This window comes from Pan troglodytes, chromosome 4 (assembly GCF_028858775.2).
Source record: "Pan troglodytes isolate AG18354 chromosome 4, NHGRI_mPanTro3-v2.0_pri, whole genome shotgun sequence".
Taxonomy (NCBI): domain Eukaryota; kingdom Metazoa; phylum Chordata; class Mammalia; order Primates; family Hominidae; genus Pan; species Pan troglodytes.
This window is the reverse complement of record NC_072402.2, coordinates 130,376,832-130,400,987: the sequence shown is the minus strand read 5'-3', so window position 1 is coordinate 130,400,987 and position 24,156 is coordinate 130,376,832. Positions and strand designations below refer to the sequence as shown.

Genomic DNA, 24,156 nt, shown 5'->3' with positions numbered 1-24,156 from the left:
AATACTCAGTTTTTCAAACCACATGCAAGGAAATAAATTCAGAGGTAACATTTAACTATGATTTAAAAAAAATACCAAAACCATAAATTTTCAAGGCAGTAATTATCTCCTTCTCAACAGTGCTTTGAGAAGAAGCATGCATTTGCACTGGGGAGGGAGGCACAGAGTCGAGTCTCGGCTGTACTGCTGAACCCTGAAAGCCTGTCAGAGGCTGCCTGGAATGGGATGAAGAGCAGCAAATCAGAAACAGGCAATCTGTCCAATTTTCAGTGAAACAAACAAGTTTAATGATTTTAGAACCGCTCAACATCCAAAATCCTAGACACAATGTTCTTTTGAAAGAATATATTTTCTTATTGACTAAGTTGATATCAGAAATAAGTTTCTTATTATACACTTTCTGAGGACCTACATTTCTAGGGCACTTAAATCTTGGATATTTTTAATGAACATTGAATCCCAGGGAGCTAACACTGCATTTCACAATCTCTGAGCACTGATCGATGTTCTTTTTAATCCTGTAGAATTTCTCCACATATTCAGAACGTCCTAAAAGCTCCACAAAATCTTCATCATGAGTGATTACCAGAAGCTGGAAGTTACGCTGCTGTGAGCGACTTTTTATTATCCTGAAACAATATATTCAGAACATATTATTAGTAAAGAGCATAACCCCTTCTTTGATTTGAAAAGTCACCGCAAACCTTGTCAGACACATGAACTTGTGCTGTGTGTCAGGGCCCCAGCTACCCTGCAGGAAGTGGAGGGGTGGCCCCAGGCCTTCAGGCCAGCCAGGCAGGAGTCTCTTCTCCTCTCCAGACAGTAGGGACACATGGCCTGACTCCTCACTTAGGTCTGGCTTAGGGACTCACAGGAATACAAGAACTAGTTTCTTCCAGATCAGAAGTTCTCACTAAAGCAGGTATAAATATTTTATTGAGTTTTCCTTAATATCCAAACTGTTCAACTATAGAAGGCTTACTCCTTCGCCTGGGATTTTCCTGACCTGTTACTACTTTTCTCTGGAAGAAAAATTTAAAAGTAATAAAGACAAACTACAGGTAAGGGGAATAACACTGCTTTCTTAAGAGCTGGGTCTACTTAGAATTCTGCCACCACCAGTCACTAGATGCATCATTACTATGACACACAGGGACCTGAGTGGGTGTTCTGGGAACATTTTGCTGAGGTAACCAGCAATGTGACTGAAACCTGAAAGACTTTTTCTTTTAGCTAGCCACTTATCCCCTTCCTGGAGCTGGATGCACTTGAGGTTTCAAAAGCACTCGCCCTTACTTGTGATGATGGCTGCAGAAAGGTGGCCCTGTGCTGCTCAGCTCTCCTTCTGGCCCTCTCTGCCAGAAAGGGACTGTCTGGAGCCAGGAGTGCCTGAAACACCTCCTTTGACCTCAGGGAAACTGCCTTTTTCTCTGCCAGCATAGTCCTTATGCAAGAGCTGCTTGACAACCTTGGCGTCTATACTGACCCCAGGTGAATGTGGTAAAAGGTGTGCAATTTTACCCTCACTGGATTTTACCTAATCTTGAATAAGCTTTTTGAGTAAGAGCTCTGTCATTCCTCACAGTTGTCTGACACATGTGGAAAGCTGGGGAGACAGTCCTAAACCCACTACCACTACCTGCAGATGTCTTAGCAGGGCATGCTAATTGCTGTGCATGACATGTGGGTTCCTCTGGTAGGTTTACAGGAAAACCAGGCCAGGAACCCCTCACAGTGACTCTCTCCCTGTGAACACACTTGGGGAGCTGCAGGATGTGTCTGGGGCTGCTGTTCACCATCTAGTTCCTTTACGAGGGATCTGAAGAATTACTATCAAAAGGTAAAGCCCAGGGCCTGGCACCAACTGGCTTCCCCAAGAAGTGGGGAACACAGCTAGAGAACGTTTTCATCACAGAACTCTCTTGGTTTTGAAGAACTATCACAACCTGTCCCCAAATGTGAGATACTTACTCAACCAGAGCATGTGCAAGAGATACTTACTCAACCAGAGCATGTGCAAGAGATTCAATGTTTTCTCGGTCAAGGTTTGTTGTTGGCTCATCTAAGGCAATGATGCCACAGTTGAGGCAGAACGTTTCAGCCAGGGCCAGGCGAATGATGAGTGAGGCTAATACCTGGAAAAAAGCCCCTATGTGAGAAGCCCAGCACAGACCTTCTCATCTCATGGCAGGCAAGCAGTCCTGACATGATCTTTTCAGCAGGGAAAAGTGGGAAACGTCACAGGTTCACTGTCAGGTAAAGCACTGCCCTCTGGGAGAGCCCAGCACTGGGACCAGATTCTTATGTCCTCCAGAAGGAGAACCTGCATGATCTCAGCCTATCATTCACCACAAAACAAAATGCTCAGAACAATGCTGATGCTCTCACATAAAAAATTACATCAGCTACAACCAACTTGAGACCAAAGGCTAGAAACAGAGACAATGCCATTTATCTGTAATTTTAATAATCCTGTAAGATGAGCAACCTTAAAAATTCTTGACCTGGCTATTTGCCTGATAATGGGATCTGTTAGAAAACTTCGACACGTTTTCTAGAGCCTCTCACTTTTTCTCAGCTACCTTTAAATTTCCACATTCTTGTGTATAATCCTGAGACTGAGAAAATAAAAAAGAAAATCCTAGGTCAAAGTAAAGTATCAGGAGTATAGAAATGTGGTTTCAGTTAAGCTTACCTGTAGCAAATCCAAGTAACTGGAACTGTTAGGCATTTTCGTGGTTACTAGAAACCTAATACTAAAACCCTCAGACCCACTGAAACCATCTGAGGATACAAGACACACAGAATTGAGAGAGTAGGGCTATTCTGGGAAGTATAAACTACTCTGGTGTGAGCTGTAAGTCCCCTTTCCCCCTCAGTTTGTGGGTGGGTGCGCACACATCAGTGAGTTGGTAATTTTAGAATAGTTTATGTCTTTTCTTTAATGCCTAGGCAAGCCAGAAGACAGGGCCACAGGTTGGCCCTGTGAGGGACAGGCATTTCCTTCCTGTCTTTGAATCCAAACTGCTGTCAACTCTACCACCACCCACTCACATGCAGAGCCCCTGGTTGGCTGCTAGAGCCTCAGCAAAAGCCAGTGTTAGGTAGGCTGGAGGCCCACCTCCATTATTTGTTCTCTCCCCTCACACCAAGGAGACAATTATTGCTAATTAATTTTCATAACTCAGAATAGCTACAAAAAATCTTTTTCCTCAAGATATTTTTGAAAGTATTTTTAATTCAAAGAGACCATGTTTCAAACTCTGTATTTTCTCATTTATAATTACCACTAAAAATCATCAAAGCACGTAGGGATACTGATTACAGATCACAAGTTTGTCATTTTTGTAGACTATGATTTAGACAGTAATCTGCAGATGCTTTAAATTGGTATCAGCTGTCTAGGCTGACAACATAATACATATATGCATGGCATGTTCTTTTTTTTTTTTTTGAGACGGAGTTTCGCTCTTGTTGCCCGGGCTGGAGTGCAATGGCACGATCTTCGCTCACTGCAACCTCCGCCTCCCGGGTTCAAGCAATTCTCCTGCCTCAGCCTCCCGAGTAGCTGGGATTACAGGCACATGCTACCATGCCCAACTAATTTTTGTATTTTTAATAGAGACGGAGTTTCACCATGTTAGGCTGGTCTCGAACTCCTGACCTCAGGTGATCTGCCCGCCTCGGCCTTCCAAAGTGCTGCGATTACAGGTGTGAGACACCATGCCCAGCTGCATGGCATGTTCTTTAAGCAAAAATTGCAAACTATGAAAATGATTTAGATAATGTGAGCATCTATTTCTATGATTTTAGAATTTTATTAAAAAAAAATCAAGGGCCCAGAGGTGTTATCAAGTGTAATCTTCTGCCTTGATCTGAAAGCAGAAAGCTCAAGTATCTGTGACATCTTTGTTACAAACCTGTGCACAGTGAAGGACCCAGCCTTGTTCCCCAAGGATGCCATATTCCTGACTCTTTAAAACTTCATTCCTCTTCCTGATTTCCAATGTAGGCTGTCCTCACAGAGCCTTACCTGAAGCCAGATGGCCTGACCCAGCAGCTAAGTCTTTGTGTATGCTGTGGTAGGGACTTAGTTCTATGAGGGGCTACTTTCTTAATGAGACTCCTTACTATACTGGAATATTCATTCTAGCTTAAGCTAGAATCTGGTTTGCAATACTATTATGTCATTGATTCTGAAACATCTTATGGTTATAATTGCATTTTTTCATTCCTGCTGGCACATAAAATAGTGGTATGTCTTATAACTGATGAGACAGTGACCTTATTCTGATAAGGAGTGCCATGAAAACTCTAACGGGTCTTCAGCTTCTTGTTCTACATTTAGCCTATCCTGCGAGAATGCTTCAGGCCCTTCTTTTAAAAGTCTACATAATGTTGCAGGAAATGTTGGTTAGCTTCAGGAGAGTGTATTAATAGTAGCTGAGCCTGATTCATTTTATATAGCAGCAAAGAGCTTCCCACCATTCAGGTGTAGCCTTGGGTGCTTCCACTGCACTGATGTTTGTTTCTCTCTTTCAGTTACTTGGGTGAGTTGGCTCCCCAGGCTTTTGAGATACCTGCCTTTTGTCCAGCACTGCATCGTCCTCGCATATCCAAGGCTGTGTCTCCCTTCAGCATCACCACTCGGTAGTTATAACTCCGCCTTTTATCAGAAGCTGATACATTTTCATCGGCATCAGACCGTATTTCTATGTATTCAATGTCTGACACAGGAAGAAGAATATTTTAGAGGAACCTATGCTCTGTAGCCTTTTGTCATTTACAAACATATCAAGTAAGCCTAGGAACAACAGATGAGGCTGACATTACCAGGGGAAAACAATGGCTGGTGTGGAAACTCTTTCTCTGGCTGGGAGGATTCAAGAGCCTGGTGGTCTGGCCAGAAGCAACCCAGATGCCCCAGTTCCTCAGCCTCAACTCTTTCTTAGTTTCCCTGTTAAGAGTTTCCTCCAGGCCAGGCACGGTGGCTCACGCCTGTAAACCCAACACTGGGAGGCCAAGGTGGGCAGATCACCTGAGGGCAGGAGTTTGAGACCAGCCTGGCCAACATGGTGAAACCCCGTCTCTACTAAGAATACAAAAAATTAGCCAGGCGTGGGAGCGCGCACCTGTAATTCCAGCTACTACTCGGGAGGCTGAGGTGGGAGAATCACCTGAACCCAGGAGGTGGAGGTTGCAGTGAGCCAAGATTGCACCACTGCACTCCAGCCCGGGTGACAGAGAAGAGCGAGACTCCATCTGGAAAAAAAAAAAAAAAAAAAAGGAAAAAAAAAGAGTTTCCTCTGGATGGTTTTTCTTATCGCATTTTGGCTTATCCCTATCTACACTATGACAGAACCTATTATGTCATCAGCTAAATATAATGCCTACTGCAGTCAAACATGTAAGTCCTGTTAGGCTCTGGAACAGAAAACTTTACATTTTCTTGCTACAAGATGTTGCCAAGACAAGAATTCTTAGAAAATCTCAAAGACATGCTTAGAAAGGGGTCCAGGGAGGTAATGCTGGCATGATGAGAGGTCATAAGGGGAAGAGCTGCGGAGAGGGCTTTGGAAAGAGCATTTGTGATACACCATGGTACTCACCTTGTCCACGATAGGTACTTCGCCACAGGTCACGTATAATTTTATTGATTTCTTCCATTTTCATACTGTGAAATTTCATTATTGCTCTGGAAAAGGAAGTCATTGGTACTTTATATATATAAAAAATAATTATGTGTAATAGTAATATTAAAATACATAAAATATATAATATATAAAAAATAGAAATATAAATAACTTCCTCAATATTTTCAATGGTAAAAGTAGAATATAGTAAGAGCTAGAAAAAATAAACAGCAGCAAAACTTTGCTGCTTGGCTAATACTGAAAATTGGCAGGCTTATTTCTAGTGCTCCAGGGGTACCCTTCTCCATATTCACTCTCTAGGATACAACAAATACTCCTTTACGTAAATACTTAAATACTGTGAAAACTTCAGGAAACATAATTTTTTAGACTTTTTTCTTAGGCCGTGGTAACTTACTGGAGGGAATGCTTCCACTGATACTCACGGGTCACAGGAAGGCCTGCTGAATGGACGACAGGGAGTTAAAGGGTAGAAGGTTTACGGTTAGCCAAGGGGCCTGCAGTCTATGGGGAAAATAGGAGAATCGAACTGCCACCTTGTCCCTCTTCTATCACTGTTAAGGCTTACCAAAAGTCAGCTTCTTATGTTGCTTTTATTCCTCAGATCTTACATTTTTACCAACTGGAAGCTTTGGTTCAGCGAGAATGATTTAGAAGCTTAAGCTGAACTGACATCAAAACTTTATTTTACCTTTCTATTCACAGATTCAGAAATCCTAATTCTAAATATTAACTTCCATATTTATATTCCAAATCCTAACTCTAAGCACTAAATTCCACTTAGTCCAGACATGTCCCTGTCCTCAACTCTCTTTTAAGGTAGTAGTTTCTAAACACTAAAAAGAAAGAGGAGAAATGTTTGTAAAAGCAAAAGTAGCCTGTCAAAACCTGACATTGTTCCCACCACAGTCACCTTTCATCAAAAAGCCCTTAGGTTCTTTGGAAGCGGGTTTATGAACTAATAAATGTTGCACCAGTGGTAAAAAGGCAAACATTACTGCGATCATCATACAAAGGATGTGAGGCGACTTACTTCCATTTGCAGGCCTCTTATCTGATGCATACAAAAAAAGAAACTGAACATAATGCTACTGCCTCTGTAGAATCATTTCGTGATCTTCTGGTTCACCAGCAAGAGAGAAAGAAATGACTCAACATAAATACATTTTAAATATCAGATGAAGGACTGTGAAGTAGTAGAAGACTGGAAAAAACCATATTCTGCTTGTTGATGAGAATGCAACAAGTCTCCATTTTCTACCTTATACATTTATCTCAGCCTAACATTTTATGCTCCTTTCAAAAGTAGACAAAACATCTAAGTATTTCCTAAAAACAAAACAAAACTGATGGAATGTTAGACCAAGCATAGCTTATATATCATGATCCTGATTTTTCAAATGACATTAAAAAAAAGTTATCTTTCCATTCAAGTTAAAAATCTTCAAAAACTAACATAAGCATTCTAATGTGGAGAACAAGCTCCAGACAAGGCAGGGGTGGCCAAGGCGCACACGTGCAGTCTGCCTTGGCTCCCTTATACAACACAGGTGGTGCATCCTGTCCCATGGCCAGGTCTGCTGAGACACAGCACTGCGGGAAAAAATCTAGTTCAGGGAGAGGTCTCAACCCACCAAAGAGTGTGTCGGATGGAGTTGATGACTACCACTGTGGGATGGACCATTAACTCATCTTCGTATCCTCTCTGTCTACTGTGGAATTTACAGCTGTACTGTGTAAGAGATGGGGATGACTAAGGTCGCTACAGTAATCTACATAAGGGAATAACAATGATAATAATGATTATTATTGATGACCATTTACCATATGCGAGACAAAACTATGCTAAATAATCAATTTCATTTAATCCTTACGACAATACTGGGAATTAGATACTGTTATCTCTATTTACCATTAACAAAACTAAGATTCAATGAAATCAGTGTCTTGTTCAAGATCAGAGAAAAGTGGCTAGGATATTAACAGCCCTTGAATATGACAGTTAAAATTGAAAAGGCAGTCAAAATTCCATCTTTTAAAGCCACCAGACTCAGTTTTATGAGGGAATGTTATCAAATCTTCAAGATACACCTAGCTCCCAAGTATATAAGGTATGACACAGCAAGGAGAAACATAAGGGGAAAAAAGTACAAGGCTATTTTTCTTATGAATATAAACAGTCTAAATAAAACGAAATTTAGTAGTAAGGGTAGTAAAAAGAATATATCATGACCAAGTAGTGTTAACAACAAGAAAGAAACAGTAAAACTGGGGAAAATAATTCAACTAATGTAGTAGCAGATTAAAAAGAAAAAAATAATTTTTCAATAGATGTCATAAAAACATTTGATACATTATAACACTGAATTTTGATAAAATATCTTAAGTGAAAAATCAAAGAACGTTTTCTTAACTGGACAAAATGACTCCCTCAGATATCCACAGCAAGCATCAAATTTAATTTAAAATCTATAGAAGTGTTCCTCCTAAAACTAAGAAGAGAAAGATGCCTCCTATTATGGCTGCTCTAAAATAAGGTCCTGGAAATCCCTAACGACTCAGGGATTTCACGATTCAAATCCCTACCTAAAAAGAAATGAGAAATGAAAAAAAGAGAGAAAAGCCTGTCATTATTTTTGCAGGTGACAGAATTGTATGCTTAGAAAATCCAAGAAAATCAACTGAAAAATTATTCAGACTAATGAGATAGCCAGAGATAAATATATAAAAATGAAGTTTTATTATCTAGAGGCAAACACCAATAGGAAAGGCAATAGAAAAAAAAAGGATCCTATTCACAGTGGCGATAAAAACCCTAAAATGCCTAGGAATAAGTCTAACAAAAGGGTATAGGAGCTAGAGGAAAAAGCTGTAAAACTTTACAATAGGATAAAAGGAAATGATTGAGAAGAAGATGCATACTAAGGAGTCCAGAATGGTAGATGTGATATTACAAAGATGTCCGTTCTCCTCAAATAATCCATAAATTAAATGCAATCCAAACAGAAACCCCAATAAAATTAAAAAATGCTTAACAGAATCCATAAGCTGACTCTAAAGTTCATATAGAAGAGATAATACAAAAGAAAAAAAATTTTTAAAGTTGGTGTACAAAGGAAAATCCAGAAACAAACCCAAATGCATATAGAACGTTAGTTTATAACTGCAACAGTTCAAATCAACTGGAAAGTTTTCAATAGTGTTACAAAAGATTAAAAAAAAAATTATTACCCGTTATCCAACCTCAAAATAAAATCCAAATGAATGAAAGGATTAAAAGCTAAAGTATTTGGGCAGCTGAGGTGGGAGGATTGCTTGAGCCTGGAGTTTGAGACCAGCCTGGGCAACATAGTGAGATCCCATCTCTACAAAAAAATTTAAAAATTAGCTGGGTGTGGTGGTGAGTGCCTGTAGTCCCAGCTACTTGGGAGGCTGAGGTGAGAGGATCAACTGAGCCCGGGAAGTTGAAGCTACAGTAAGCTGTGATCATGCCACTGCACTCCAGCCTCGGTGACAGAGTAAGACCCTGTCTGAAAAACAAAAAACAAAAAACAAAAGCTAAGGTAAAATAAAACAATCAGATGAAAACATTTTGATAATTTTAGGATTGGGAAGCCTTTCTAAATAAGGAACAAAATTGAGAAGCCATAAATCAAAAGACTAAAGATTTGACTACCTAAAAATTAAAAGTTACAAAAGATACCATAAAGAAAGCTGAGGCAGCTGGGTGCGGTGGCTCACACCTGTAATCCCAACACTTTAGGAGGCCAAGGCAGGCAGATCACTTGAGGTCAGGAGTTTGAGACCAGCCTGACCAACATGGTGTAACCCTGTCTCTACTAAAAATACAAAAATTAGCCAGGCGTGGTGGTGCATACCTGTAGTCCCAGCTACTCAGGAGGCTGAGGCAGGAGAATCACTTCAACCCGGGAGATGGAGGCGGAAGGAAGTAAGCTGAGATTGTGCCACTGCACTCCAGCCTGGGCGACAGAGCTAGACTCTGTCTCAAAAAAAAAAAAAAAAAGAAAAAACGAAAGAAAGTTGATGGACAAATGATAAACTGGGAATAGGTACTTGCAATGTATGTGAAAATAATTAACATCTAGAATCTATTAAAATGTGACAAATCAAGAAAAAGACAACCTAGTAGAAAAACTGGCAGAGATAATGAATAGGTAATTCTTGGAGAAGAAATACAAATAGACAACATACGAAAAGACATTTAACTTCACTAGTAAAGAGGGAAATGTAAATTAAAGTGCAAGCTTTTTTTGTGCAGCCAATAAAATGTCAGTAACAAAATCCAGACATGGAAATGGGCACTTTCATATACTATTGGTGGAAATTTTCTAAGTGTTTTTAGAAGGTAATTTGGCATTAACTAAAAAATATACATAACATCTGAGCCAGTAACTCCATTTCTAGGAAGCTGTCTTTTTGACATATCTGCTTTAGTGTGCAAAGACACACTCTGCAGCATTATCTGTAGTAGCACATATTTAAAAGCTTTCTAATATGTTCAATAGTGGTTAAATAAAGTAGATATCATGCATTTTACAGAATATGCAGCCATTAAAAATACAAGGTACTTGAATATATGAATGTAAAAGATTATCACCACGTTAAATGGAAAAAAAAACTCAGAAAAATATCTACCTTGTGATAATGCTCACAAAGAACAAAAAAGATGTATTTGGGTGTACTACGTGCAAAGCCATTGTGAGGGAAATGAAAATATGTCACCAACTTAATAATTCTTAAGGGCTGAATCAAAGTTAGCCATTGTCATGGAAATGAGCCTAAGTCTACCTTGAAGTGTGTTCTGTGGTTTGCAGTTATGGAGCGTGGGGAAGCCCAAATATCTGTAATACAAGGCTGAATGGCTTTAGTTGTATAAGTGGTACAAAATATTATTATAAGTACAAAGGTAGGAAAAAAATCACATATGTTTGGGAAGGGCTTAATCAACATAACATTCCAAGGATGGGAGATAGCACAGGAAAATACGGGACATATTAAGGGAACAAAATTGTTTGGTTAGAACACACTTGGTAGTAGGAATTGAAATGGGAAAGCCCAGGTATGGAAGTCTTTCCTAAAATTAGAAGGGAATAGGGACCACCAGCTTTAGGAAAATTAAGCTGGCAGAAGTATAATGGGTGGAGGTGGGGGTAGGAAGGACAGTAAGAGATAAGAGGTGGGAAAGCTGCCACGGTAATAGGTGAGAGTTACTTAGGCTGAAGCCATGGAAAGAAAGCAGCTCTGGGCTGGGTGCGGTGGCTCACACCTGCAATCCCAGCACTTTGGGAAGCTAAGGTGGGAGGATAGCTTGATCCCAGGAAGTCGAGGCTGCAGTGAGCTGTGATCATAGCACTGCACTCCAGCCTGGGTGACAGAGTGAGATCCTGTACAAGAACCCTATAGGAGCTATTGAGTGACATATAGTGGCCCAATTAACTTAACACGCTTTTATCACTTGGACTTCACAGGCATTTAACATCAAATAACTTACAGAATGACCTTGAAAGTCCATGACTGTCTGGTGAGGCAAAGATTTGAATTTCATGGGCTGCAAACTGTTATGGTCAAGTAGCCATCTGGCTAGTGTATCAGCTCCACCACCTGCCTGGAGTATGCACATCTCTCAGTTAAATGCATATACTAACTCATGCGAAGTAGTATGATTTCTTTGTGAAAACTGGCTCTTAAAAGAAAGTGAGAGGCCGGGTGAGGTGGCTCACGCCTGTAATCCCAGCACTTTGGGAGGCCAAGGTGGGTAAATCACTTGAGGTCAGATGTTAGAGACCACCCTGGCCAACATGGTAAAACTCCATCTCTACTAAAAATACAAAAATTAGCCGGTGTGGTGGTGGGCACCTGTAATCCCAGCTATTTGGGAGGCTGAGGCAGGAGGATCGCTTGAACCTGGGAGGTGGAGGTTACAGTGAGCCGAGTTTGCAAGAATGAACTCCAGCCTGGGTGACAGAGCCAGACTCTGTCTAAAAAAAAAAAAAAAAAAAAAAAAAAAAGTGAGACTCTCTCGGAGCTCAGAAAATAATGATTTATAAATTACTTTAGTCTGATATTTAAATACTCATTAAGAGTCTGAAAGATTTCATTAAAAATTTCAGTAACAATCGATTGCATTTTATGAGGAAAAATGATGGCTTTAATGGCATTTATATTTCTGGTAATCCATGAAAGTCTTAACAAGCTTGTCCAGCCTGCCTTATTTTGTTGTTCTGTTTTGTTCTAGGCTTTTAGCAGACTGAAGCCATGGTTTTTAGTTTTGTCTCTAGTGATGAGCAGAAAAGAGGGATGAGGAAGAGGCTTTACTGGTCCAACCAGAAAGAGAAGCTAAGAACCCATGACTGGATTCTCTCCCTTGGACACCCCATAGACCAATATCTCACCTTCCAGGAGAAGACCCTTCCAGCTCTTGCTTCTTTAAACCTATTAACTTAGTTTTCTTTAGCTAGACTCCCAAACATCAGCTTTTACAATTCAGCCTATGGTTCAATCACTATGGCAAGATAAACATTTGTTTAGGTGTGAAACACCACTGGCTATCTTTGGGTTTTGTAATCTACCCTCTTGAGGTTGCAGGAGCTACTGTGAAACCTTACTGCATCCATGGTCATGATGGAGATGGTGACTATAAGGTGAGCCCTGAATAAAGCCCTCATCTGAAGCTCCCCTCGAATGCAGGGACCCAGGCTCTGAAGAGCCTCACAGAAAGCTGGCTACCTTGGATGCAAAACTGTAAAGGTTACGTGTTTACAATGAGTCTTAAAAGAAGCATGACCTGGCCAGGTGCGTGGCTCATGTTTGTAATCCCAGCACTTTGGGAGGCCAAGGCAGGTGGATCACAAGGTCGAGAGATCAAGACCATCCTGGCCAACATGGTGAAACCCCGTCTCTACTAAAAATACAAAAAATTAGCCGGGTGTGGTGGCAGACGCCTGTAATCCCAGCTACTTGGGAGGCCGAGGCAGAAGAATTGCTTGAACCCGGGAGGTGGAGATGGCAGTGAGCTGAGATCGCGCCATTGGAGTCCAGCCTGGGCAAAAAGAGCGAAACTCTGTCTCAAAAAAAAAAAAAAAAAAAGAACTATTGCCTAATATGCAACCTTCCACATCTGGGGAAAAATGAGAGTAGAACATTTTGGGCATGGGGTAGAACACCATATCTTGAGTGATATATTCTAAAATCATTTAAATTGGTATATTGTATTAGTATGGGGTAATACATTCCAAATGATGGATAATTTCCCCCTTTTCATCTATGTGTCTCTGACCATTGCCAATGCTTATACTTAGTGATGTTTTTAGATGATTACTAATAACAGATGGTAATCAGCTTTTCTTGAAAATGCACTGCTGACTTCCTGTGTTACCTTAAATAGACAGCTGAACGCAACAATTACACTGACTGCATGCTTTATTCTAAGACGTGAAAGAATGAGGGAAATTTTGTACCTTACTTTCTTCTGGGTGAGAAGGCAAATTTAGGGCTCACCATATAAATCTTGAGAAGGCCACTGTTTGCGAGCATAAGCCACAAAGACTCAATTTTGGGGAAATTTGTATCACTTCTTTTCATTTAGAAGAATCCATCTGAGTACCAGGTAAGAGAACTCAGTAAACAGCCTGGCTTTGTTCCTTAACAAGCCTAAATTGCTAGAAAGCACTCCTGTACCCCTCCACCCCGCCAGGCTCCACCAAGCTCCCTCATAGGTCCTCACTCTGCTCAGCATGCCTCTGTGACTGAGGCACTTTTCTCTGCTGAAAAGCCCTTCCTTCTTATCCCAGGCCCAGGTCAAAAACAGACTATGGAGCACCTACCAAGGTCTCCATCAGACAGACTCTCAGCCGTTTGGAGGAGGGACAGGGAAAGATATTCCTGTTTTCCCAGAGCCTGACAAGAAAGTGGCAGAGCAAGGGTTGTTGAATTCTTTTCTCTTATAGCCTAATCTTGGAAGTGAAGGGAATTCTTATTCCTGCTGCCACTGGTTCTCAGGGTATGCAGGGATAGCTGGAGAGCTCCTACATATGTTTTTCTATTCAGTGAATACATATGAAACCCCAGGTCTGCAGGTCAATGGGCTGTAAGAGAAGAGCTGACCTTGCAGCAAAATACTTACAAGTAAAATTGAAAACAAAACCAACTTGCCTATTTAACTTGGTCCCTGGTCCACTCTAACCATTGCCCCATTTTTCTTGCTCCCCATCACAGGAGAAGTTGTTATAAGAATTATCTATATTCTCTGTCTCCATTTCTTTTTCTTTTTTTTTTTCTGAGACAGTTTTTTTCTCTTGTTGCCCAGGCTGGAGTACAATGGCACGATCTTGGCTCACTGCAACCTCCGCCTCCCGGGTTCAGGCGATTCTCCTGCCTCAGCCTCCTGAGTAGCTAGGATTACAGGCTAGGCACCACCAGGCCCAGCTAATTTTTGCATTTTTAGTAGAGACGTGGTTTCCCCATGTTGGTCAGGCTGGTCTCGAACTCCTGACTTCAGGTGATCCACCCGCCCTGGCCTCCCAAAGTGCTGGGTTTACAGGTGTGAGCCACCGTGCCCGGCTGCTATCTCCATTTCTTACTACCCATTCTCTCCCCACCCAACTTGACCGGGCTTCAGTTCCAACTGTGCCACTGACTGCTCCTCAGTCATTAACAACTTCCATTTTGTCAAATTTAAGGGCCACTTCTTAGTCCTTATCTTATTTGACTCCAAATAGCATTAGATTCTTGATATATTTGCTTCACTTGGTTTTCAAGATACCAAATCTTTTAAAATCTTTTCCCACATCACCAGCTGCTTATTTACTGGATTTGCAAACATAACTAGTGGTGGGACCTTTCCCTTCTCTCTCTATGCTCATTCCACATGTGATCTCATCTCATGGGTTACATGCCGTGGATATGCTGATGACTCCCCAGTGTACACCTTTCCCTTGAACTCTAGGCTCGAGGTTATATATCCAACTGCCTGCTTGACAGCTCTGCTTAGATATCTACAGGCACTTCAAACTTAAAGTGTACAAAACGGAACTATTGATTTTCTCTCCCCAGTCCCACCCATTTTAAGGAATGGCAACCTGTTCTCCCAATATCCTGTTGTTCAAGTAAAAATATGTAGGAGCAACCTTTGGTTATTTTACTTTCCCTCCCTTACACTCAATTCAGAAGCAAGGCCTGTCAACTCTCTCTCCAGAACAAATCCCAAGTCTATCACTTCTCTCCATTTTCACTGCTACCACCTGATCTAGCCCACCACCATCTCTTGGTTACTACAAGCCTCCTCATCAGTCTCTGCTTTTACTCTTGCCCTTTACAATCCATTCTCCACACCCAGCAGCCAGTGCAATTTCTTCCAACTAGAAATCAGATTATATTACTTCCCTGCTTCAAACCCTCCAGTGACTGCTCAATGCAGTTAGAATGAAATAAAACTGTTTACCACGGCTACAAGGCATGACATACTCTGGGAATGGTCTATCTCTGACTATATTCCACCCATGCTTGCCTTCTTCCTGGTCCTTGAACACTTTCTGTTCGTACTGGTCTTGGCTGCTGCATTAACTATTCTCTCTACCTGGAACGCCTGCACCCCATTTTTTGCATATCTTGCTCCCTTCTCATCAATCAGGTCCCAGCTTAAAGGCCCATCTGTTATGCTCACATTGTTCATTTTCACTGTAATACCTACCACTACTACCCATTTTGTTATTAATTTATTTCTTAATTTTGTTTCTTCATCCTTATATACTTAGTATCTAGAACAGTATCAAGCATTTATGTACTCAAATTTTTATTGAACAAAATCCTAATATACAACTATGTATTATGTACACAAGCACCTCACTGAAGAGTTACAAAATATATAGAAATAAGTTATGGTTCTAAACCAGGAAGTATAAGTAACAGTTAAAATGCTTTTATATAAATACTAGTTTTTTAACGGTTATAAAAAAAGGTCATGCCCGTAATCCCAGCACTTTGGGAGGCTAAGGAGGGTGGATCACTTGAGGCCAGGAGTTCAAAACTAGCCTGGTCATCATGGCGAAACCTCGTCTCTACTAAAAATACAAAAATTAGCCCAGTGTGGTAGCACATGCCTGTAATCCCAGCTACTTAGAAGGCTGAGGCACGAGAATCGCTTGAACCCAAGAGGCAGAGGTTACAGTGAGCAGAGATCACGCCACTGCACTCCAGCCTGAGAGAGCTGAGAGAACCAGTGAGACTCCGTCTCCAGAAAAATAAAAAAAAAAGCAGGGGGCCACTATGGTAGCAGCATGTCACAGTGGTTCTGATATCTAATTTTATCTCTACCATTTACCTGGGTAATCTTGGGTAGCCTGCTTAATCTCTCTGATAAATACTTGCCCTTTAAAACAGAGTTAGATACAATAATTAAATTGATTATGCTATCATGTAGTATTCAATTGCTATTATTGTCTTCTACGCACAGCCCTCAACCTCAAAGAATGTTTAAATGGGAACAGAAACCTACGTTTTCTTAATGAATTTAGTTCTTTAGTGCTATTAAAGAATAGAGAATTTAAGAACTTACTTACATTAAAGAATGGAACATGACAAAGAAAGCTGGACTAAATCGCCTCTGAGCTTTTCTGACTCTATACTGAATAATAGTATAGATTTTTAAAAATTCTATTTTATAGATGAGGAAACGGAAACTCAGAGTGTCTAAATAATTTGCTAAATATCTTCAGTCAGGACTCAAAATCACTATGGAGAATAGTATGGTGGTTCCTAAAAAAACTAAAGACAGAACTACCATATGATTCTGCAATCCCACTTACTGGATATTTACGCAAAGGAAATGAAATCATTAGGTTGAGGAGATATCTGCACTCCTATATTTATTGCAGCACTATTCATAATACCTAAGATTTGGAAGCAACCTAAGTGTCCATCAAGAGATAAATGGATAAGGAAAATGTGGTTCCTCTCGGGCACGGTGGCTCACGTCTAATTCCAGCACTTTGGGAGGCTGAGGCGGGTGGATCATTTGAGGTCAGGAGTTCGAGATCAACATGGCCTACATGGCAAAATCCTGTTTCTACTAAAAATACAAAAATTAGCCAGGTGTGGTGGCAGGAACCTGTAATTCCAGCTACTCGGAGGCTGAGGTGGAGGTTGCAGTGAGGTGAAATCACACCACTGCACTTCAGCCTGGGAGACAGAGACTCCGTCTCAAAAAAAAAAAAAAAAAGTTGTTCATATATACAATGGAGTGCTATTCAGCCATAAAATAAAATGAGATCCTGTCATCTGGAATAACATGGATGGAACTGAAGGACATTATGTTAGGTGAAATAAGCCAGGCACAGAAAGACAAACTTTGCATGTTCTCATTCATTTGTGGGAGTGAAAAATTAAAACAATTGAACTCATGGAGATAGTGGAGATGATAGTTACCAGAGACTAGGAAGGGCAGTGGAGATGGTTAACGAGTACAAAAATATAGTAAGAATAAGATCTAGTAGTATATGATAGCACAACAGAGTGACTACAGTCAACAATTTATTGTACATTTAAAAATAACTAAATAGTATAATTGGAATGTCTGTAACAAAAGGAAGGATAAATGCTTGAGGTGATGGAAACCTCATTTACCCTGATGTGATTATTATGCATTGTATGCCTGCATCAAAATATCTCATGTACCACATAAATATACCGGCTATATAGCCATAAAAAATAAGAATAAAACTTTTTTTAAAAAAAAGAATTCAAAATCTGGACATCTGTAGTGTTCAGAGACAGCACTTTTAACCATGTATTATGGACTTCTGAGGCTTTTTTAAAAAGGTAAAACTTATCATGTTGGACTTTTATACAAAGTCCAATGTCTTGCTTTTAATACCCATTTTTATTTTTCCATCACAACCAACTTATCTTATTCCAAATAGAAGTTTTGTTTTTTTTTTGTTTTTTTGAGACAGGGTCTCTTTCTGTCACCCAGGCTGGAGTGCACTGGCACAATCTTGGCTCATTGCAACCCGCCACGGGCTTCTGAGTAGCTGGGATTACAGCTGTGTGCTACCACGCCCAGATAATTTTTGTATTTTTTTGTAGTGATGGGGTTTCGCCATGTTGCCCAGGTTGGTCTCAAACTCCTGGACTTAAGCAATCCACCCACTTTGGACTCCCAAAGTGCTAGGATTACAGGTGTAAGCCACTAAGCCTGGCAAAATAGGTTTTTACTGACAAAAATCTGTTTTGATTTGTGTCTCTTCAAATAAACTATAATATCCTTGCTAGAAGTTACTGGATCTCCTATTCCTTAATGCTCAATGAACGTTTGATAAGTCTATTGGATACACAGCATCTGTTGTTAAAGAACTAAGAAAAACTAAAAAGTCCCCTAAAGGCATAAATGAGGTAGCTGAGAAGACTAAAAAGAATTATTAAAGGCAAAAAAAAAAAAAAAACCCAAAAAACGAATATATGTATGTGTAGTCTACTGGGCAAGAATTCCTTAAGTTTTGCTTATGTTCTTGTTTCAGCACCTTAAATTCCAAGACTAACCACTTTAAACTGCTGGATCTAGTATCTAGGAGAGATGGCAATATTCAAAGAGGTTAAAAAACAAAAGTTCTCATTTGGTGCAGGCATACAATTCTATGAGCCATTTTGGACCCAGGGAACATTGTAATGTTAACGTACCCACTCACAATGAAATGGGACAAAAGATATATCCATGGAATACTCTCAAAAAATTGTTTTAAAAGTTAAACTTAATCTAACAAAAATCTTAGTATAATTTATTTTTAAAAAATAACATGTTAATTGGCTCACTCCCAATATTTCACAGTAAATGGATCTAATTTGTCTTACATGATTACGTACTTCCTAAAACTTGTATATGCCAAAAATATGCCTAGGCAATTCTGGGACCACCTTTGTTATCATCACTAACTAAAAAAGTCCTCATAGTGAAACCAGAGTTCTCCTGTCTTCCTGAGCCCTGTGGTCTGAATGCCACTGCTCAGGTTGGTCTGTTGACTATGCTGTATCTGACCAGAAGTCTTAGAAGAGAAGCTCTCTGTGTAACTCTCTTAGTGCTAAGGAAGATATTTGCCATTCTGGAAAAAACAACCACCACCAAAATCTAAGGTAAGTAATAATTCTCCTGCCACAAATGAACAGAACTGCTAGATAGACTTATAACAAAACTTATTTTAAATTCATAGTTGAGCTCACAAGAAAGAAAGGGAAATCCCTACATAACAGAAACGAAGATAGAAGTGAAAACCAGACCAGTCAGTATGTAACCTGACAGACAAACTAAACTTGGGGTTATTATTATTACTGTTATTGTTAGTTTTGAGACAGAGTCTCGTTCTGTTGCCCAGGCTGGAGTGCAGTGGTGCAATCTTGGCTCACTGCAACCTCTACTTCCCAGTTCAAGCGATTCTCCTGCCTCAGCCTCCTGAGTAGCTGGGATTACAGGTGTGCACCACTACACCCAGCTAATTTTTGTATTTTTTTTAGTACAGACGGGGTTTCACCATGTTGGCCAGGCTGGTCTTGAACTCCTCACCTCAAGTGGTCCGCCCACCTCGGTCTCCCAAAGTGCTGGGCTTACAGGCATGAGCCACCGTGCCCAGCCATGAACTTGGCGTTATTGTTTTTATAACCTAGGGATTGGTTCTTATCATCCAGGACAGAAGATGAAGGATAGGACCCAAGTAAGGAAGATTAGAAGTGACTCCCAACACACAAAAAATGGGACTCTTCAAGAGCTATAACATCAATCCTCAATGAAAGAGTGGAAAATTGATAAGTTGAAAATTCAAAGTCTTGGGCAAATGCTTTATATAGTTTTGGGGTTCAAAGTTATGCTACCAGTGAGTATAGTCTAGGAACCTACCAACTAAGAAATTAACAAAAACCCTACATGCAGGCCAATGTTTTCTCTGGAGCTCTTAGTTAATATAAAACCAAAATTTCTGTGTAGATGGACCTCTACAAGGAAAGGTCACAAGGGAGTCTCATAGAAAAAAACAACACTACTAAAGATAAGCACACAATTAAATGTTAATAAAACACAGAAACTTCACTAGGGGATAGAATCAACATACAAAACAGCAGAAGCAGACTCCTCAAAATGTGAAATTAAAAAATAATAATCTGAAAGAGAATATAAAATGTGTATAGTTAAAATGAGTAAAGACACATTCAAGAAGGAATCAAAATACTAAGGAAGAAAATACATCATAAGCCTGGCACAGTGGCTCACATCTGTAATCCTAGCACTTTGGGAGGCCTAGGTATAAAATGTGTATAAAATGTGTAAAGACACATTCAAGAAGGAATCAAAATACAAAGGAAGAAAATACATCATAGGCCTGGCGCAGTGGCTCGCATCTGTAATCCTAGCATTTTGGGAGACCTAGGCGGGAGGATCGCTTGAGGCCAGGAGTTCAAGACCATCTGGGGCAACATGACGAAACCCCATCTGTAATAAAAATACAAAAATTAGCCAAGTGGTGGCATGCATCTGTAATTCCAGCTATCCGGGAGGCTGAGGAATGAGAACTGCTTGAACTCAGGAGGTGGAGGCTGCAGTGAGCCGAGATCATGCCACTGCACTCTAGCCTGGGCGACAGAGTCAGACTCTGTTTAAAAAAAAAAAAAATTATAAAAAAACCATGTGAGTTTCTGAAAAAGAACAAAATAGAACTTATAGAAAAAAATGGAGGAAAAAAAATGACAACTCAATAGGCAGTATAAAGTAGCAGCTAAATAATTTATGAACTACAAGATATTTACCCAGAGCCCAGTATATGCAAGAGGGGTTAAGCAATGTAGAGGAAAGAGGAGGTTATGTCTAATAAAAAGTGAAGAAGGGGAAAACAGTGAGAAATGGAGAAAGAATAATATTTGAAGAGATAATGTATGAAAAATCCCCAAAATTGATGGAAGATATCAATCCTCAGATCAAAAAGCACAATTTATGAGCAGAAGAACTAAAGCTGAGTCTAGACACACTATTATAAAAATACAGAACACTGAAGACAAAGGGAAAAATCCTAAGAGAACCAGGGGAAAAAGGCAGATTACTTTTAAAGGAATAATTAAAATGATTTCTCAACTGTAACCATAGAGGCCAACAAAAAATGAAATATTTTCAAAGTGCCAAGAGAACAAAACTGTCAATCTCGAACTCTATGCTCAGCTAAACTATCAAATTAAGGGGAAAAACTTCTCAAAGACTGATTGTTTACCACTAACAGTCATTCACTGAAAAAACTATTGAAGAATATACTCCAAAAAAAGAAAACTGAACCTAAAGAAGGGAGGAGTGGGATTTAAAAAGCAAGAATGAACAAAGAAATTGGTAAACATGCGGGCTTATGAAACCACCACAATAATTATTACTCATTTGTGATGATTTAAAAACAAGGTAAAACTAAAATATTAGACAAAAGAAATAATGCAGATGAGAGAAGATAATTAGTATTCAGGAAGAAGATAAAACAATTCACATTAAAGCTATGGTTTTTAAACTTTGATGTGCATCAGAATCACCCAAAATGCCTGTCAAAAATAGACTGCTGGGCCCTACCTCTCAAATTTTTGATCCAGGTCTGGGGTAGAGGCTGAGAGGCATTTCTAACATGTTCCAAGGTGATACTGATAATGGTGCTCCACGACCACTTTGAGAACTAATGCATATGATTTTAAATCAAATAAGTATGTTAAAAATTAAAAAGTAAACACTCAAATAACTAAAGTAGAATACAACCGATCCTTGAACACAGGTTTGAACCGTGTGGGTCTATGTTTATGTAGATTTTCTTCCACCTCTGCCATCCGAGACAGCAAGACTGACCCCTTCTCTTCTTCCTCCTCCTCTTCAATGTGAAGAGGACAAGGATGAAGACCTTTATGATGATTCATTTCCACTTAACAGAAAATATATTTTCCCTTATAATTTTCTTTTCTTGTCTCCAGTTTATTGTAAAAGAATACAGCATATAATACACATAACATACAAAATATATGTTAATCAACTGTTTCTGTTATCAGTAAGGCTTCCAGTCAACAGTAGGCTATTAGTAGTTAAGTTCTGAGGGAATCAAAAGTTATATGTGGATTTCTGACTGCGTGGGGGGCTTAGTGTCCCTAATCCCCATGTTATAAGGTCAACTGGATAACCCAAAGAAGGGAAAAGGGAGGAGTCAAGAAAAATAAATCCATCTCAAAAAGGCAGGAAAGGAAAAAAAGATGGCAGAAATAAATCCAACTCAATTGAGTAATCAGAATGAATATGAAAGGCCTAAATTCACTGGTTAAAAGACAGACATACACTGGATAAAGAAAATTCTGCTATATGTAATTAAGATGGTATGAGAAATGGCACAGAGATAGACAAAGTGATGAATTAAGTAGAACAGAGAACCCAGGCCAACCCAGGCACATAAGGAATTCTGATATATGACAGAAATGACACTGTAGGTCACTGAGAGAAGGATAGTCTATCAATAAATAGAGCCAAGACAACCAGTTATTCATAACGGAAAAAATTCAACTTAGAATTAAATACTTAAATGTACTTACATGTGAAAGGCAAAATTTAAAACTTTTAGACAAAAATATAGAAGTAGGGCGCGGTAGCTCACGCCTGTAATACCAGCACTTTGGGAGGCCAATACAGGTGGATCACGAGGTCAGGAAATCGAGACCATCCTGGCTAACACGGTGAAACCCCATCTCTACTAAAAATGCAATAAAATTAGCCGGGCGTAGTGGCGGGCACCTGTAGTCCCAGCTACTCAGGAGGCTGAGGCAGGAGAATGGCGTGAACCTGGGAGGCAGAGCTTGCAGTGAGCCGAGATGGCGCCACTGCACTCCAGCCTGGGCGACTGAGTGAGACTCCGTCTCAAAAAAAAAAAAAAGATATATATATATCTTTATATATATATCTTTATATATATATATCTTTATATATATATCTTTATATATATATCTTTATATATATATATATCTTTATATATATATCTTTATATATATATATATATAGAGAGAGAGAGAGAGAGAGAGAGAGAGGAGTAGGGAAGGATTTCTTAACAAGACACACAAAGAGCTAACCAGAAAAGGCTGCTAAATTCAACTAACTCAAAATCAAATCCAGTGTCATCAAAAGATGCTAAGTAAAAAAGATAAGCATAATGTTTGAAAAGACATTTGTAATACATATAACTGAAAAGGAATTGAAATGCAGAAGAGATAAAGAACACATTTAAATCAATAAGAAAAGACCAATAGGGCCAGGAACAATGCCTCACACCTGTGACCCCAGCACTTTGGGAGGCCGAAGTGGGAGGAATGCTTGAGCCCAGGAGTTTGAGGTTACACTGAACTATGATTGCACTATTGCACTCTAGCCTAGGTGACAAAGAGAGACTCTGTCCCAAAACACACAAAAAGACAAGACTAATAATGTATAAACAACGATTCATCATTTTAAACCTATGAGGTTGGCAAACATTAAGAAATTTATAAAACCAATGTCAGAGGATCCATCAAAGAAACCCTTATATACTGCTAGTGGTATAAATCAGTAGTCATTTCTGGAAAACAATATTATTTTGTAAAATTGAGCATACTCCACAATGCACTCCCACAAATATAACCTTATACCTTTCCTCCAGAAGACATGACAAGACCTGGAAAAAAAAACCCCAAATGTCCATCTGTAGGAGAATGAATGCATTGTGGTCTATTCCCATAGTAGATTATGTATATCAGTGAAAATGAATCAACTATGACCATAAACAACATGGATAAACAAAAGCAAATCCAAATAAAAAAGCAAGTCCTAGAATATCATATCATTTTTAAAAAGCTCAAAATATGACATATATATGATAAAACTTTTTTAAAAAAGCAGAGAAAGTAAAAATCTTTGTCACTGGTTACAGGGAATGGGGATGACAGAAGGTTGAGATAAGAAGGGAGCATCTAAGTGGATGCCAATCAGTGATAATGGTAGATTGGTTAGAGGGAGGTAGTATCATGAATACTCCTAGATATTAATATGCTTTATATCTTAACTTCATAACTTAAGCTAGTGTGTGTTTACATACATACATACATATATTTTCCAATCCATGGTATACATAAAATACCATATTTAAAAAGAAAAAATGAGGGGCTGGGCGCAGTGGCTCATGCCTGTAATCCCAGCACTTTGGGAGGCCGAGGCGGGTGGATCACCTCAGGTCAGGAGTTCGAGACCAGCCTGACCTACATGGAGAAACCCCGTCTCTACTAAAAATACAAGATTAGCCCAGCGTGGTGGCATGCACCTGTAATACCAGCTACTTGGGAGGATGAGGCAGGAGAATCATTTGAACCCGGGAGGCAGAGGCTGCAGTGAGCTGAGATCGTGCCATTGCACTCCAGCCTGGGAAACAAGAGTGAAACTCTGTCTCAAAAAAATAAATAAATAAAAAAAGAAAAAAAT

General features: G+C 39.6%; 1 protein-coding gene across 4 annotated transcripts in view; it reads right to left on the bottom strand.

Moving 5' to 3' along the window:
* Positions 1-263: 263 nt before the first annotated feature.
* The window catches only part of RAD50 (RAD50 double strand break repair protein), an 89,929-nt gene continuing 66,036 nt past the window's right edge, over positions 264-24,156 (bottom strand). For 2 of the 4 annotated variants that reach the window (XM_001163412.8, XM_024356731.3), the window contains 4 exons: positions 5,610-5,695; positions 4,585-4,727; positions 2,002-2,135; positions 264-629 (listed from right to left, as the gene is read on the bottom strand). In XM_001163412.8, the coding sequence (XP_001163412.1) occupies positions 443-629; positions 2,002-2,135; positions 4,585-4,727; positions 5,610-5,695 (550 nt within the window). In that variant the 3' untranslated portion in view covers positions 264-442. Of the gene's footprint in view, positions 630-2,000; positions 2,136-4,580; positions 4,728-5,609; positions 5,696-24,156 lie in introns of those variants that run through there. The other 2 variants (XR_010156994.1, XM_063810652.1) reach the window with 2 other exon arrangements.